We start from the raw sequence: 18,575 nt of genomic DNA, 5'->3' as shown, positions 1-18,575 counted from the left end.
GTCTCTGCTACCCGTTTGTACAAATGGATGGCTTTTAAGACTCGGTTACAGATCTCTGGTCGGACCTCACCTAGCGCAATGGGTAGAGTTCTAGGGATCCCATTTCCAGAAGGATGTTGATGGTATAGAGAGAATTCAGAGGAGGGCTAATATGATGCTGAATGGTTTTCAGAATGGAAAATTAAGAGTAATGGGATCTCAATATGGAGGAGGAGACGAAAGAGAAAATGAGATAGAAACATTCAAATACTTAAAGGGATTTAACAAAATACAGGACGAAAGCTTAATTCAAAGGAGGAAAAGTGTTCGGATATGATGTCATCATCTATAACTAGAGGGTCAGAGGCTTAGATGTAATGTGAGGATGTTTTACTTTACTGAGAGCATGGTAGGTAAATAGAACAGCATCCTGGAAGAAGTGGTAGGGGTTAGCATGGAGTAATTTAAACTTGCACGGCTATTCTGAATCTAAGGTGAGTCCAGGGATTAAGGCCTGGGTCTTTAAAGGCAGTAAAACAAGAAAAGACAGACTAGATAGGCTGAAAAGTTCTAATCTGCCATCAAATGGTATGTTACTATGTATATAATATCCAATCTGCACAATCACAAAACTGAAAGGTCAGACTGCATAATCTCACCCAACGCCTTCCGTTGCTGACAATTATTTAAATGAATGCTAATTTCTGTTTCCATTAATTATTCTTTTTTTTTGGGGGGCAGACATTTATTAGTATTTGGTTTAATAGATTAATCAGCTACAAAACCCTATAAAAAGGTTTGCATGATAACATTGTCATTATAGGAAGAGATAATCATCTCTGGTTTTTTATTAAAACGGCTTCCTCTTTTCTGTTCTTTGATTATGTTAATTGTCTGGAAACCGCAAAGTCAAAAGCCAAAACACGTCAGTCAGTTTTTGAATGACTTGCCGTATGTGTCAGCTTGGCCAATATAACATGACCTTAGTTATTGTGGTAGCCATAGAAACTGCATGTTTTATACAGTGGGAAAGTGGGACTTATTTGTTGAATTATACCAAATAATTTGGTAACTTTTTAAAAAACAATCCTCTGAAATTGGGTAGATATGATGATGGCAATGGAACGTGGGACAGATTATGCCGACTTTTTCTATAGAACTATGTTAAGTCCTCAGAGTCTGGGCATGATCTGTAGAATGTTGGCACTTTATCCTGGCCCTCCTGTTCCAGCCTAAACCCTGACATAAAAATGGTGTCCTTCACTGAAACCCAAATGTGTGTGTTTTCCAGTGATATGCCATCATCCAAAATTTTGTGGTAAATCTAAATTAAATGTTTTTTTTATTTATTTTTTTACTTGATCTCAAGAAAAAGATGAAATTACCTCACAGTGGAAACATTTGAATTGGCAATTTAATTAAAATTGTGAATGAAAGCGTCACACGTTGAAGGAACCGCGTCTAAGTATTTTTGGCCCTTAATAAATGGCTGATTTTCAGAGACAATGGCATCTGAGAATGAAGTATCCGGGTCAGACACACACTGAGGAAACAGGGTGTTATTCATCAATGAGGCACAATTTTTTAATCTTAAATTATGGCCAACCATGCTTTTTAACCTCCTCAGTCTGATAAGATTTTATTTCTATATTATTTTCTTATGTATTGCACAGATTCATTATTTTACCACATTAGGCACTATCTATAAAATGCATTCTGATGCTTTGGTTTGAAAAGTGGTTTTATCACCATTGTGATTGTAAATAATCATATCTGGGGTTCTCAAGGTGTGGAGTCCATAGCACCCTAAAAATGTACATTATTTATCTTCTAAATATAATTACATAAAAACCAATCGGTCCTGAGGTCACATATAATGTCCTAACAAACCTCTGATTCCCTTCTTCACCTCGAGTCACACCCACCCAAAACAACTATGTTTCATTTTCGTTTTCATTTTTGGTGGGGTTAAGAGTGTGTATTTACATGATGGCGGAGCCAAGTCTATTCATGGTTGACCTTTGGTTGACAGCATGATGATTTTTAGTCTGTCATTTCGTGCCATATACAGGCCAGTTGTATCAAGAATGTCTTATGGAATTCGTGAAGTTTCATGAACTGGACTTGATTATTTCTGGCCTCAATTTATTTCAGTTTGAGAATGAGATCATCACCAAGTTGGACCACGAGGTGGAAGGAGGGAGAGGAGACGAACAGTACAAAGTGTTATTTGAGAAAATGTAAGTGTTGATTAACTGTGAGGATTTATATCTAAGTATAGGCAGAGAATACAATAATGAGAAAGCAGTGAACTTTGCAGCTCTGTTATAATTAAAATGTGCTAATGAAGCTAAAGATTAAAATAACAACTTAATCGGGACTTTTTTTTTTCTTGCTGAGTTGGTTTGTAACCAGCCTTTCGCTATTTATTTATTTTAGACTTTTGGAGCACTGCAGAAAGCACAAGTACTTGGCAAAGAGCGGCGAAAACTTTGTCAACCTTGTCGTCCGACTTATGGAGCGGCTACTTGATTACAGAACTATCATGCATGACGAAAACAAAGAGAATCGCATGAGCTGCACTGTGAATGTCCTGGTTGGTGACCTATAGTCTTTAACATCCTAAAATATTAGAAAATATTTACTGCAAACAATTTGGGAGAATTCGTCTTTAATATATATATATATTTTTAAATATTACTGATATTTTACTGACACTTTTCAGAGTTCTAAAATAGCACCCTTCACGCCCTCAAGTGATAATCATTTTTGTCAAGATATTCAAATTGGGCATTTAGATAAGAAAATAGTGCCACTTAAACAGATTTAAATAAATGGATGTATTTCATAAGCACTTCTCTGTAGGTAATTGCATCACATTTGCAAAGGTCAAGGACTAAGTATTATAATTACTTAAAGTAAACTTTATCTTCCTGGTTCCACTTTGAAACGAACAAAACCTAAGGCGAGCGTAAAGATTTTTGCATTTACATTAAATATGTCCATAAATATTAATGTACTTTTTTGTTTCAACTGCTATGTGATAGAATATAGAAAACAAAAAAAGCCAGCAATTTCTTTTTTTTTTTCCCCTCTGCAGAATTTTTACAAAGAGATTGAGAGAGAAGAAATGTACATAAGGTATGTAATCACGGTAATTAGACGCAACTGGAAATTTAAATAACAAATTTTTCCAGTAAGCACTTAACTACCACTCATTCCATGAATAATTACAACGAATATCAGCTTTTGTAAGACCATTCAACCCATCTAGTCTGCCCGTTTTTCCTGCTTTAAAGATCTAAATCTCAATCGGCCCTTGGCATTGCCTTAGATTCCAGACAATACTTGGTGGCAGTGCTCTGCTACCAACCATGAAACTGAAGTAGGTTCCTCTTTTGAAACACAAAATAATATATTAAAGGTAAATTAAACGTATTCTTTTTTATAAATCGCCATTTTAAACATTTCAGTGATAACATATGTTTCTTTGTTATAGGTACCTGTACAAACTTTGCGATCTACATAAGGAATGTGATAACTATACCGAGGCTGCCTACACTTTGCTTCTGCATGCCAAGCTTCTGAAGGTAACAATATGCATCGCAAGAACTGAGAAGTTATTGTTATTTCACTATTGCTTGCTTTTGTTCTGTAGGCGTTACGTTGCTTTGAGATGGCATATTCCAATTCGCCACCATGTAGGGAGTGCTGATATGGCCCCACGTAGTTAATGCTCTAAGATCACGCTTATCCATCCACAAATATTCACGTTACCCAAGTCATTAAGTAGTTATGAGTATTATCCTCCTGTAAGTGAATACCTCTGATTATGAATGTGTTTGTCTGCCTTTTTCTCTGTGTAGTGGTCAGAGGAAGCATGCGCAGCACATCTTACTCAACGGGACGGTTACCAAGCTACAACACAAGGGCAACTGAAAGAACAACTGTATCAAGAAATTATCCATTACTTTGACAAAGGCAAGGTAATAAAAAATTGCTTCCAAAAACTCCTTTCACTTTTATTTCAGTACTTGCATTCTACTCTGTAGTAGGTCTTCGTGTTGCTATTATATATTGGGTGTTTTGCATAAAAAGGTGTTTCTGGTGCACAAAGAAAGATTGAAACATAGGTTTCAATCAAAACTCACTCATGTTATTGTCAGTTTTGTATTTTGTCAGTTTTAATGTTATTAATGCATTCATTTTGGGAGATGCATTAATTTTCAGTAATTAATTAAATGTAACTGATTTTATCTTGTTGGCTATATGTAAACTGAGTTTTTTCCTATTTTCATCTTTATTGGATAAAAATGCTACAGAGCTGGGTTTCTGATTTCACAACATAGACTTAAGTTTCTGATGAAAGATAATTATCCTGAATAGCATGATAACTGGATGTTGGAAAAATGCGACAAAAGTAATAATGTTCTACTAATTTAAAATTTAAATGTAATCATTTTTTTTCTGTACCAAAGAAGTAAGATAAGTTCATAACCTAGATAAATATTTAACATGTTTCAGTAGAAAGTTTAACTTTTTCCTTTTTAAAGATTTAAGTGTATCGCGTATTATACTCGAATATAATTTGAATGGAAATGTTTCTGCTCCCTTCCATCATGCATCAGTGGGGCTTTATTTTCTTCATTTTAACTAAACTATTAAATCAAAATATAGACTAGCGTAGCAACGTCACTCCATTAAAGTAGATGTGATGGTTTGTTGAAGACATACGTTTCAGCCTTCATGGCTTCAGGTAGTGGCCACAGGTGTTTAAATTAGAGCCGCCCCGGGGGGCAGTTTTTCCCCTACTAGCCCTCCCATGGCCAAAATAACTACATTATTATTTCCGGCTGCAAGGTTACTGTGATTTGTATAGGAAACCACTGTCAATAATCTCTCGCAAAGGTAGTAAACTATTACATATAAACACTGCAAGGAAGACCATAAAATATTTACTTTTATGAGCATGAAAGCCTATACAAGTAATGTTATACTGCTCTACTTCTCACTTTCCTTTCTGTTGCACCAATATTAATTTTCTTTTTTATTTTGCTTGGAAATAAAGCCATATTTTTTTCTTCTTGGGGTTTTGCTTTCGTACCTTTTATGTTTAAGTTTCATCGCTGTAGCCTAACCTTTACTGCCGGATCTGCAATATATTCATTTATTTTATTGTCTTTTGCAGAAGCAAAGTAATTTTAATAAAGCCCTTTAATCCGAGTACTTTATAGAAAATGACTAAGCTGCTGTGTACTTGCTGTCTGTACTGGACCAGAAAAAAATTATATATTTTTCCCAGAATCTTTAACTCTTTGGTGAAAAATAAAAAGTTAAAATATGGTTATTTTTCAGTGTTGGAGATCTGGCATTAATGAGTCAAGATGTCACTTACTAGAAGCTACCTAAGAGGCTAGATAAATCACTACTTCCATCATCTCTATGCTGGTGGTGTAGTGTACCCTATTATACTTTAAAGGGGAACTGCCACCTTATTTATTCAAAGTTTCATATTAAAAATACATTATATATATTGTTTCTTTTTTTAAGATCCCTGCATATTAGCCATTTTTGTATGTATCTAGCTTGTTTATTTTAGTGCAATAGCAGACTAATAAAGTCTATAGATGAATGGACTTGATTGTCATTGTCATAAAGAGTTCACACAAAAGTTCAGTGTGGTGTTTAAACAGCGAAAGTCACCCAAAATATATCATATGGCCACCTTGTGGTCTGCAGATAAAGGGAGGTTATTGGAACAAAATTAAATCAAATATGTTTCTTGAATGATGATCTATATTGTGTACAGCAGAGCCGTAGCTAGCTCCTTTTGCGTCCAAGCCAAGAATGGAAAATTGTTCCCCCCAGCTATTTTTGTTATACCTGCCCATAAACACACATATCCACATATACTACCCTTACACACGACTGCCCATAAACACACACATACACAGCCCTTACACACGATTGTCCATAAACATGCACATACACTGCCCTTACACATGACTGCCCACACACACACACTGCCTTTACACACCCCTGCCCATTAACACACCCCTGCCCATAAACACGCAAATACACATATAATGCCCTTACACACGACTGCCCTACACTACCTTAACACACACCTGCCCATAAACACACAAATACGCATACACTGGCCTTACACACCCCTGCCTTTATACACACATATGCACATACACAAACCAGCTTACAAATACCTAGACTACTCTTACACACACACCTGCCCATACACACACAAGCTTACAAACACACACACACACATATATACACATACACTGCCCTTACACCCCTTTCTCACCTTCCATCCTCCACCTTCCATCCTCCACCTTCCATCCTCCACCTTCCATCCTCCATCCAATTTTAGCAGCACGTGGTCTGTCACTCCAGGCCTCTGCTCTAGTCTCCCTCATCACTACGTGCCAGCTACTGATGCAGAGCAAAGGGATATGAAGTAAAATCACGGCGCTCGGCATCATTTGCCGGCGTATAGTGATTAGGGAGACCTCGCGCTCCTTAATGTTGGGCCAGTTAGGGTGATCTGTGATCCCCCCAACCAGTGCTGCAGCTGCTGATCAGGCGGTCTTTAGTTGAAGTTGATGCCTTTCAATTGGGCAATCATGAAACAGCTGTAGCCACATAAGCTGTTGGAATCTCAGATGGAATCAAAGTAAGCCACAATAGGAGCCACGTGATGTTTACATTAAATACCCATCTGCATTCATTGGTAAATGATTTACTCAATGAAGGACTAAACAAGAAAACTTGGATTTCCAGTCATGTGAAAAAATGCTGTTAAGTAAGAATGCTTTCAAAAATAGATGTTAAAAATGTTCTTTTTTTATTTAACAAAATGCAAAGTGAGTGAACAGAAGAAGTGACCATCCTTTGCATCTAAAACAGTATCGATTTTTCTAGGTACAGTTGCACAAAGTCAGAGTTTTTGTAGACGTATAGTTATTCCAAACAAGTGCTAAGAATCATCAATTTAATATGTAGGTTGAAACATAGTCATTAACAAAAACAGAAGCAGCTGTGTAGGAGGATTAACACTGGGTGAGGAACAGCCATACTCACTAACAAGGTGAGATTGCACAATGGAAAGTACAGCAACAAGACACACGGTAAGTATGCTGCATCAACAAGGTCTCTCCCAGGCAGAAATTTTAAGACAGACGGGTTTCCAGATGTTCCGTCCAAGCTGTTGAGAAGATCAAAGAAAAGGGCAATGTGGGGCACCATAGATGCAGTGGTTGTGCAGCAGATGAAACACACACCATGCTTACATAGAGAGAGAGGAGCAAATGTGGTTAGTTCTCCAAGATGTTTGGAACAACATACCTGCTGCGTTCCTTAAAAAACAAACAAACAAAAAAAAATAATAATAATATATTATGTGCACGTGTATCTAGAAGCATTAATGCTGTTTTGAAGGCAAAGAATGGTCACACCAAATTTTGATTTGATTTAGAGTTTTCTTCTGTTCACTCACTTTGCATTTTGTTAAATAATAAAACTGTTAACATGTCCATTTTTGAAAGCATTCTAACTTTACAGCATTTTTTCAGACCTGCCCGAAACTGTTGCATAGTACTGTGTGTATGTGTGTCTATGTGAATATGTGTGTCTATGTGAATGTGTGTGTGTATATATGTATATGTATATATACATATACATATATATATATATATATATATATATATATATATATATATATGTGTGTGTGTATATATATACATATATATTCAACCTAGAGCCATTTGGCAAATACAGTTTGCCAATGTTTAAAAAAACATTTTTAAATGTAAATGCTTCATCACATTTATACAATAATCTAAGTGCCTTGGTTTAAGATTTGGTTTAATTAAATGAACTATATTTTAGTTCATTAGGCATAATCTTAAAGTCATTCATTTGTTTTGTGAGAATGTTCTATTTCAGAAGCTCACCCCAAAGATATTATAACCCCAAGGTTATCTATCATTGAGACAGTTCCGTTATTGAGAGCGTCTGTGATAAAGGGTGTCTGCTTGATAAAGATCCACACGTTATGTAATACTGAAGTAAATTGCATGCAAACTGCTTTCTAATGATATAACGGGCAATCTATCATCCATTGGTTTTGAAGGAGAAATCACATGATTTTTTCGTAGTATTTTTATGTTTTTACATTTAGCACTTGGTTTGTAGGCCAATTCCATATTTAGATTTTTATTTAGATTTTTCTCCGATCTCGTTACATTGTAGGTGATGGATACGTACAGTTTTAAATGTAATACTCTTTGTAGAATAGTTGGACTAGTCTTGTTGGCACTTTTCGTATGGATTTCTTTATATTGTCAAGTAGTATTTACTGGTTAAATGTCTTTCAGCCAATGTCCAGGGTCTCAATTCACCGATAAAAAGAAAACGTGTATTTGATTTTTTGAGACGGGAGAAAATAGATATAGCTTTACTCCAAGAAACCCACTGGAGAAAAATTGATAACATTAGATGGGGAGGTAAATATTTCCCTAAAGTCTTTGATTCATCTTTAGAAAACAACAAAAAAAGAGGAGTTGCTGTAGCTTTTTCGTATAGATTAAAAGTAGAGACTAAATTTATTGATCAAGATTCTGAAGGACGTTTTTTGATTTGGGTCGGATCACTAAACGATGAAAAATACACTTTGGTAAATATCTATCGCCCCAACACAGAGCCAATTGGTGCTCTTTCTAAAATATTAGATAAAATTGAGAAGGTTAAACAGGGTGTTCTTTTGATAGCTGGAGATTTTAATTGTATCCAGGATTTAGAATTGGATAAAAAAGTTGCGCCTCATAAAAATCCTCACAGGAATTTAGTAAAAAATTCAAAAGTCTTTACTAATATGATTCAGAGAGCAAATCTCTATGATATCTGGAGAACTATGCATCCTGTAGAAAAAGATTATTCCCATTTTTCTAAAGTTCATCAAACCTATTCGAGAATAGATCTGATCTTTGGAGAGCACTCTTTGATCACACTAACTAAACATATTTCTATTAAAGATAATATTTGGTCTGACCACAGTCTGTTGATTTTAGAACTGAAAGACAAATATTCCAGACCTAGTAAAGTCTCCTGGCGTTTAGATGACTACTTACTGTATTCTAAAGATAATATAGAATTTATTTCTAGAATGACAAAAAATTTTTTCTTAGAAAATAACCCAGGTGACACAACTTTGTCAAATAGATGGAATGCTTATAAAGCTGTTATTAGAGGACATTTCATTAAAATTAAAAAAATAAATAAAGTTAAACAGGATAAAATTAGGTCGGATTTATATATTTCTTTGTATAAACTTTCCTCTCTAAACAAAATAAATCTGTCAAATGAATATATCAAACAAATAGGAGAAATCCGTAAATCTATCAATCAAATCGAATTAGAAAGAACTTTAAAAAATATGGAAAAAATGAGAATTCGTTTTTACCATAAAAATAATAGATCGGATAAATTAATGACTAACCAACTCAAAAGAAATCGTGCTAATAATAAAATAGATAAAATAGTAAGTGGAAACAATGTATATAGATCTCCAGATGATATTGCAGAAGCCTTTCGAAACTATTATAAGGAATTATACTCTTTACCTAAAAACTCTATGGAAGAAAATATAACAAAATATATATGTCAAACCGATATTCCAACTCTCTCCGAGAAACATAGGGCTAATTTAAATAGACCTATAGAGAAAATAGAATTAATTAAAGCTATAGACAATTTAGTAAAATATAAATCTCCGGGACCTGACGGGTTCACAAATTTTTTCTATAAAGTTTTTAAAGAGGAGATAACAGACCATCTTTTAGATACTTTTGCAGAGATTGCCCAGACAGGTCTTTGCCCCAACGAAATGCTACAAGCTAACATTATACCTATATTGAAACAAGGAAAGTCCCCAGAGCAAGTTATAAACTACAGACCGATATCGTTGATTAATGTAGACGTTAAATTATACTCGTCGGTTTTAGCAGAAAGATTAAAAAAAGTGCTTAATGAAATTGTCCATGCAGACCAGATCGGATTCGTTCCGGGAAGAGACTCTAGTAATAACATCAGACGCCTAATAGACACACTAGACTATGCAGAAAAGAAAAATCTCTCTTTGGTGACTCTCTCATTGGACGCTGAAAAGGCGTTCGATAGAGTTGGCTGGAACTATATGAGTAAAGTACTGATCTCATTCGGAATAACAGACTGGCTACATGGTGCAATTATGACACTATATTCCTCTCCGACTGCTAGAGTCGTAGGAACTAACTTATGCTCGAATTGGTTTGAGTTGAAAAACGGAACTAGACAGGGATGTCCTCTTTCCCCAATTTTATACATATTATCTCTAGAACCGTTTGCCATTAATATTAGGAAAAACGAAAACATTAAGGGGCTCCACTTGAGAAATGGTGATCTAAAGATAGCTTTATATGCAGATGATGTGATAGTTACCTTGACAAATCCACTAGTTTCCATGGAAGCTTTTATGCAAGAAGTTAATAAATACAGCTATGTCTCCAATTATAAATTAAACTGGGATAAGACTGTTGCTCACTTTATCAATATTGATAAACAAAAAACAGAGATAATTCAACAGAATTTCCAAATTATAGAAACTAGAGAAGAATATACATATTTAGGTATTAAAATTCCTAGACAAATTAATACAATTATGGAGACTAACTTTTTACAATTGCTAAAACAAACCAACAAACTATTAAAAGAGTGGAAACACTTGGAATTCACATGGTGGGGCCGCATTAACATCATTAAATCTTACATTCTACCTAAATGGATATATCTCTTTCGAATGATACCACTCACTATTCCCCCTAGTTGGTTAGCAATACTCCAAACAAACTTCCAAAATTTTGTTTGGAAAGGTACCAGACCAAGAATTGGTAAAAGTATATTAACCCTTAAAACTTCGAGGGGAGGTACAGGTTTTCCCTTGATCAAACAATACTACGAGGCTAGCCTACTGTTGCATATAGCTAAGACCCAATCATATAGTTACTTAGATCAAGGATGGTTTAAAATTGAATCTGAGGTTTGCGGGAGGAAGAATTTGAATTCTATTATATGGCAGATTAAATACTCTGAAACAAATAAGATCACTAAAGCGGAAAATATGATTCTAACTAAAATAATTCCAGCATGGTATGTAATAAGGAAAAAGTTGGGTCTAAAGGACAAATTAATTAAATCTTTGAAAATACATATACTTGAATCCGTTATTGAAGATATTACACTTACAGAGTGGGAACAAGCTGGAATTGTTTTCTTAGAAGATTTATTAATAGAGGAGAGGATTATGCCTTTTATAACTTTAAATCTCCAATATAATCTTCCTAATAGAAATATTTTCAAATATTTTAGGATAAAAAATTGTCTAAAAAACCACCTGGACTTTTCTGGGGGAGAATTAAAAGACGAAATTGCTAAAATTTTTCAAAAACCTGATGCTAAAAAGGTATACGCCAAGTGTGTTAATTGTATTACTTTAAAAGATTCCCCATCACCATCAAATGTCAATATTTTGAAGTGGGAGAAAGATTTGAATACTCTGATATTAGCAGAAGATTGGCATTCAACATTTATCAAATTTACTAAATGGGTCCACGATCTATCTCTTGTTGAAGCACATTATAAACTTATTAATAGGTGGTATTATGTACCTACCACTCTAGCGCGGATGTATCCCAATATAAGTAATATCTGTTGGCGCTGTGAGGATTCCTGTGGTTCATATTTACATATTTGGTGGGGATGTAAAAAATTGATAACATTCTGGGATAGAGTTATAAAATATTTGAAAACTGTAGCTAACATTAGTATTCCTAACACTCCTACATCAGTTTTATTACATTTAGCTTGGCCCACAATGTCCCAATCGAAAATGGCTCTAGCAATCCACAGTTGTGTGGCAGTAAAAAAAATTATTGCTAGAGAATGGAAACAGAATGCGGATTTTGAATGGACTAAATTTAAGGGACAATTAGAACTTCAACTAAAAATGGAATTAGGAGTGTCTAGAAATAACTCTACATCATTAAAAAAACATAAGATCTGGGAAAGCTGTTTGAATATGATTTTATAACATCTAGTTCTTTTTTTTTTTTTTTTTTTTTTTTTTTTTTTTTTTTATAATAATTAGCCCCTGGACAAATTGACTGAAATAATTTCCCCCCAGAGAGAGAAAAAGTTAATTCTTAACGACCAACGAGTAAAACTGCATTTATTTATTTATTTCCTGTTTTTTCCATCAACATAATTTGTTATATGTTCTTGTAATTCATGGGTATGGTAGTAAAGTTAAGATACTTGGAAATACTGTAAGATTAAGAGCTTTATCTACTCTATATGTTATAGTACTTACTTAGGGTTATTCCCTGTAAATACCCATGTATGATGAATTTTTAGTAATTTTATATGTAATATTTGTATGTTTTATTGTCCTTTATTTTTCTAGTATTGTATTGTCTTGTCTACAAAATTTAATAAAGAATATTTCCTAAAAAAAAATAAAACACAGATAATTCACAGATAAAAAAAAAAAAAAAAAAAAAAAAAAAGATCCACACGTTATGTAATACTGAAGTAAATTGCATGCAAACTGCTTTCTAATGATATAACGGGCAATCTATCATCCATTGGTTTTGAAGGAGAAATCACATGATTTTTTCGTAGTATTTTTATGTTTTTACATTTAGCACTTGGTTTGTAGGCCAATTCCATATTTAGATTTTTATTTAGATTTTTCTCCGATCTCGTTACATTGTAGGTGATGGATACGTACAGTTTTAAATGTAATACTCTTTGTAGAATAGTTGGACTAGTCTTGTTGGCACTTTTCGTATGGATTTCTTTATATTGTCAAGTAGTATTTACTGGTCATATTCTCCGCTGAATAAACTGGTCTTATATCATGGCTTTGTGGTTTTGTTACTGGGTGTATGGCTTAACAATGTTTTATGTTAAGCAAAATGCATATCTAGTTTGTAAATATGTGCTAAAATTGTAATGTATTCAACTTTTGTATGTCTTTGATATCTTAACAGATGTGGGAGGAAGCTATCACCCTTGGCAAAGAATTGGCAGAACAATACGAAAATGAAATGTTTGATTATGAACATCTCAGTGAATTGCTGGTACGTGTTCTTTAGTGACATTATGAAACGTAATAATGAGTAGAAAAAGCAACGTCTATTATGCTTGTAAAATTAATTGGTGACATGTTGTGGTCTTTATCCGATAATCATTTGTATTCTCAAACCTGGGTTTCCAGTTTGTTTTCTAAAATACCCTTCAAGTGGCCTTGCCTTATTGCAGTAAGCAGGAGCCGGGCATAAATGATAGTAAAAACAGTGTACATTTTTTAATGGACCTGCCCTTTAAAAATGTGTGGATGACACGGTCCACTGCAGGTGAGTATAGCACATTATATGTGTAATGTAGTGAAATCAATAGCAAATATGTGTGTATATATAATATATGTGTGTAAAGCTATTTTTACCTGGGAGCTACTAGTGCTAGATCCTGGTTATCAGCAATATGGCGGCACAGGTACTGCACACGCATGCACGCTATCCCAGACTGCCTTCTGTTCAATGGTGCATACAGCGTTCCATGCAATAACTGGTATTGTGGATATACCCACAGCCAACAACGCCATATTTGCTGTTTTTATCCCTATATTTGCTTAGTGTGGGCATATAGATAGTGATGGGAACTTAAAATTTCAAATAACCTTTATCGAATACATTGCCTAGCCAACTGACTAGCACAACGTGTCGGTGAAATGTTACCCACTATAATGTGACGCCATCTTGTAACTGGAGACTCGCAGAATTTTTGTCACTGTTCAGTCTGAATATATAATACAATCATAAAAATCCCAAAACCCTGCAATCCCGATCTGAAAAATAATGGGGAGTGCAACCAGTAGCGGCGTTATATAATATTAATAATAGTTCTGCGCAGATCTGAATGTGGAACTTATAGCTTTACTCTATCCTAACATATTGCTATGGTAACGATGATGATCCAGTCCAGTACCCAAAGACAAATCCAGATCATGTTTGATCCACGTATTGGGATGTCTATAATGAATTAATGTGATATGCGATGTGCTTTGAAGTGCCCAATTAACTGAGTTGTCAATACATTGAATACCCGCGAAGAGAGATTTTTGAGTTAAATGGAATATTATCTCGCTAACATCTTAAACATGTCAGAATATCTAAAAATAGTAAAGATTGTCAATGTTGAGCGCTAGGTTTATTTTAAAACTGCATGGTGTCAAAACACTCACAGGCTTTAGCGGAACGTGTTACAAGTTATTGGCTCCAGAAATAATAAACCAACATTTTGTGACTACACTGTATGAATTGGGTACATCGGACAGATTTCAGAGAGGAAAACTGCTCAGACCGAATATTATTTTATTGAAATGATTATTTAGCTAAAGGGGCTTATGCTAAAAAATTGATTATTAGGATAACATTCTTATTAAGTGTCTTCCATTTTATTTCTTTACAGAAAAAGCAAGCACAATTTTTTGAAAACATAGTGAAAGTTATCCGACCTAAACCTGATTATTTCGCCGTCGGATATTTTGGACAAGGATTTCCAACATTTCTTAGGGTAAGTTTGGGGGTCCACACAATAAGGAGAAATTATATTTTTATACATTTATCTAGATTCATCCATCTAGATAAAACTGTTGTCATCATCCAGAATGTTTACAAAAACTTTGCTCAGTGTTTAGCAATGTCTTCCAGCTGATTCTAGATGTTGTGAATCTCGCAAGATGGAGTGTTTTTTTTTCCCTACCAGTTGTTAGTTAAATTATCTTTAAAAAAAAAACACACATGCCTTTTAATGTGGAAGAACAGTGTTTGATCTGCCTGAATCTGAGGGAGGTTGTTCATGAAGACTTTGTGGCGTAAACATTGTTTATCAGCAGTTTTAATGAACAATATTAGGGTAATCATGTTTTACATACACTCTTGGAGTGAGAAAGGCAAAGAAGGAACCCCCTTCAAAGGATTTCCCATCAGTCATTTTTTAATTCAGTTGCTGAAATGTTTATTTTGCGTTTAATTCCAGTCACATGACCATTCCTTTTTATGGCTGCGCTGAAGCCTAAGAACCTTAAACACTCCCACAATGCATTGCATGCCGATAGTGACCAGAAATATAGAATTTGATAGCAGATAAGAGCCATTCCTCCCATCTCGTCCTGGCCGTTCTTTTCTGATGTAAAGACTCTAATCATTCTTAGATTTGGTTTTATATTCAGGATATCCATATGCCTCTCTCAAGTCTGAATGTCAATTCCTTTACTGTATTACCCTCTATCTATATCTACCTCCCTCTCAGTAAAGTAAAACTTCTTTATATCACATCTAAGCTTCTGACTGTCTAGTAGATCATGATCTCTTGTTGGAACGCCTCTCCTCCTTTGAACTAAACTTCAGTTCTGTACTTTGTTAGATCCTTTTAAGTATTTAAATGTTCCTATTCACATATTCCCTCTGTCTTCTTTCCTCCAAGCTATACATATTGAGATCCTCTTTCCTAACAAAGTCTATCCAGCAAACCTTTCCCCATTTGAGTATAGAACTTTCTCTCAAATCTCGATATCCTTAGAGGTGGGATCAGCTTGAGGAGTTGGGCAGCCATGATTTTGTATGGCATGTCTTGAGAAACCAGTCACTATAAAACACTTATGACACCTATTTCAGCTCGCAGATAGACACAGACGCAACTAACATAAATATCTTGAGAAAATAACTAAAAATGATTTTAAAAGCCCTCCCTCTCCAAACCTTTCACTCCATTCAGTATTGGCACATGGTCAATAATTTGCTTTTAACGCATGGATCTTGAATGTACGACTTACTCTACATGAAATCCATTTTTATTGTCTGTGTGTAACATGTAATATTTAAAGACAAAAGTAGGTCAGCAAAAGTAGTAACCCTGTAGCCTGCTGGCAATCTTATTAAAAACTATAATACCCTGATTCTTTTCCCTGCTGGATTGCTTCGAATATTGAGCTGTAAACATTTAACCTCTTGAGTATATGGCAGCAGCAACATGTTTCAATACCTTTCTTTGATCTATACAAAGCTAAAAAAAAACAAACAGTTACTGATTAAAAATCAAACATGCAAATAACAAGTGTTTGTATAAAAAATCACTGCCTCGTTCCCCTGGTTAGATGATGCTTATTCTTTTTTAGTTTTTGGTGAATGGGGTTAGCGGAATCTTTGTATGTCATACCGCGCACGTGACGGGTGCATAAAATACCTATATTATTTTATTATTACAATTTCTACTTAATACTCTGCCAAATTCCACAAAAATAAACGAATACTTCAAAGCTATTTTAAAGCCTCGTAGGTCACTTGGAAAAGTGATTTAATATGCCTTATCATTTCTGGTACCCATCATAGAGTAAAGTACCGTACGAGTAGAGATTAGCTACCATTAGAAATAAAAACTAAATTTGGTGTAGAGACTTGACTTGGATGACAGCCAAGACAAGTCCATGCCGGAGGAAGCTAGAATGACAGTGGTGATGCTGGTGAAGATATCATCCTGTGCCTTGGAGAAAAGTGGCTTTGGATCATTTGTTGTAAAGCAATTACCTCTGGTCATGGGCAGAGTGTCTGCAAAAAAGAAAAAGCTTTGTTGAATGGTCCGATGCAAGCCTCATTAGGCTACTATTGTTAGAGTATAGTTAACCTTATTGATATTTTCTAGTTGATAGCAGCCCCCTCTGTTCCTCCTTAGCTTCTTGACATGTGTTAATGTTGTTGTCAATTGTCATTTTTGAATTTTGTCAATTTTAATGTTAAATCTTTTTAATTCCCCCCCAAGTGTAATAGTGCTATTGGAGCGGTATAAATAAATGTAATTAAATATGCATACGAATGGTAAGCTTTCAGCGAAACAGAATGAATTAAAATGATAAAAGGGGTTTTCAAATATTTTGTTTTAAGTTATTATGTGCATTTAGGGTTTTATTTACCAAACCATGAGTCGAACTATATCCACTCACCGCCAGTACATTGTAAAGAGCAAGTCAGCGATCTGGTCCTGTGTGATGGAGTGTTCACTCAAGAAATAGCATTGCTTTAACTATGTACTCTGCAGGGTCAGTTCAGACTTTTCCATAGCAGACATTTATCTGGGTTTGCCCTTCGTGATAAAATCATTTGAACTCTTTGAACCTCTGAGATGACTTTTGGTCTAGAGGCTTTGTCATGCTGTGCGTTTTCCGTTCATCTACCCAACTTCCGAATTCCCCTTTGTCTGCCTGTGGCAAAAATGGCTTTTTAAAACTCATCCATGCTTTATTTGAACGACTTAGATTAAAACCGAAAAATAATTTTGTAAAAATGAATTAGATTCTCACGGTTTGTCTGTATGTGATTGTTAAACAAAACTTGTCGAGATTTGGTAATATATGTCAATCTGCTATGTTTGCCTTTCTGAATCGAGCTGAAAACCACAAAGAATAGGAGACTGTATGTAAATGTATCCATTTCCAAAAAGAATTAACAGATATAATATTATATAAAACTATTGTATTCAATGTATATTTCTAATAATACAAACATCCTTGCTTTAGTGCACAGCTTCAATCAGAAAGAATTGTCATCTTCTATATTGTGTTCTTTATTCTTCAGAACAAAGTGTTCATTTACAGAGGGAAGGAATATGAGCGACGTGAAGATTTCGAAGCTCGTTTATTAACACAGTTTCCTAATGCGGAGAAAATGAAGACAACATCTCCACCAGGCGATGATATAAAGAATTCTTCCGGGCAATGTATCCTTATTGTGATTGATTGCAGGCTGGACTATAGTTGAGCGGCTCTTAAAGGGGAATTCAAATGGATAAATATTTCTCCAGTGCTGCATACAGTAATTTAGGTCCGCATGGACAAAAACCTGGTTTTATCTTTTTTTATACAAAAAAAACTTTGTCCGCGCACCATGAGGCTGCCATAGTCCTCAGTCATGTGATTTTTTTGGATTATTTTTCCGCCTCAAACACCATACTGAGCAGATTCTTTGTGGCGATGCTAAAGAGGTTTGTTCCTCCATAGACTTTCATTGATTTGAGTGTCCATCAGGGTTATAAAAGTAGTAAAAAAAAAAAAAAAGATTAAGAAATAGTAGGTAGGGTGGAGGGACCGGGTGGAGTATGTATGGAGTACAAATGTTTAAAAAATAGAAGCCTATATATATATATATATATATATATATACCAATGTTTTGACCCCTAGGCACAAAAACATCTTCAAAGGCAACACATAAAGCAGTGAAATGCAGCAAATGTCTACTGATACATAGTTTGGAAAAATAAAAAACTTAAAAAAGACAAAAATGTAATAAAAACATTGAAACAACCAGCTTCTCATGAATTTTTGATGTGATTCCCTGGTATTTTTGTCCTGTCTCCTTGATGCCTTGGTGAAGCACCCCGCATACAAGTTTTCAGTTTGCAGCTAGACAATTTGGGGCATTATAAATGTG

At 34.8% G+C, this 18,575-nt stretch overlaps 1 protein-coding gene across 1 annotated transcript in view; it reads left to right on the top strand.

Annotated features, from left to right (window-relative positions):
- DOCK1 (dedicator of cytokinesis 1) overlaps nucleotides 1-18,575 on the top strand; it is a 142,967-nt gene that overhangs the window by 105,947 nt on the left and 18,445 nt on the right. Inside the window, exons 34-41 of the mRNA XM_053451222.1 lie at nucleotides 2,134-2,219; nucleotides 2,419-2,575; nucleotides 3,080-3,120; nucleotides 3,479-3,569; nucleotides 3,846-3,965; nucleotides 13,083-13,172; nucleotides 14,563-14,667; nucleotides 17,724-17,865. Coding sequence (XP_053307197.1) covers nucleotides 2,134-2,219; nucleotides 2,419-2,575; nucleotides 3,080-3,120; nucleotides 3,479-3,569; nucleotides 3,846-3,965; nucleotides 13,083-13,172; nucleotides 14,563-14,667; nucleotides 17,724-17,865 — 832 coding nt within the window. The remainder of the gene's footprint in view (nucleotides 1-2,133; nucleotides 2,220-2,418; nucleotides 2,576-3,079; nucleotides 3,121-3,478; nucleotides 3,570-3,845; nucleotides 3,966-13,082; nucleotides 13,173-14,562; nucleotides 14,668-17,723; nucleotides 17,866-18,575) is intronic.

This window comes from Spea bombifrons, chromosome 11 (genome assembly GCF_027358695.1).
Source record: "Spea bombifrons isolate aSpeBom1 chromosome 11, aSpeBom1.2.pri, whole genome shotgun sequence".
NCBI classification, from domain to species: domain Eukaryota; kingdom Metazoa; phylum Chordata; class Amphibia; order Anura; family Pelobatidae; genus Spea; species Spea bombifrons.
This window is presented reverse-complemented; position numbering and strand designations above follow the sequence as displayed.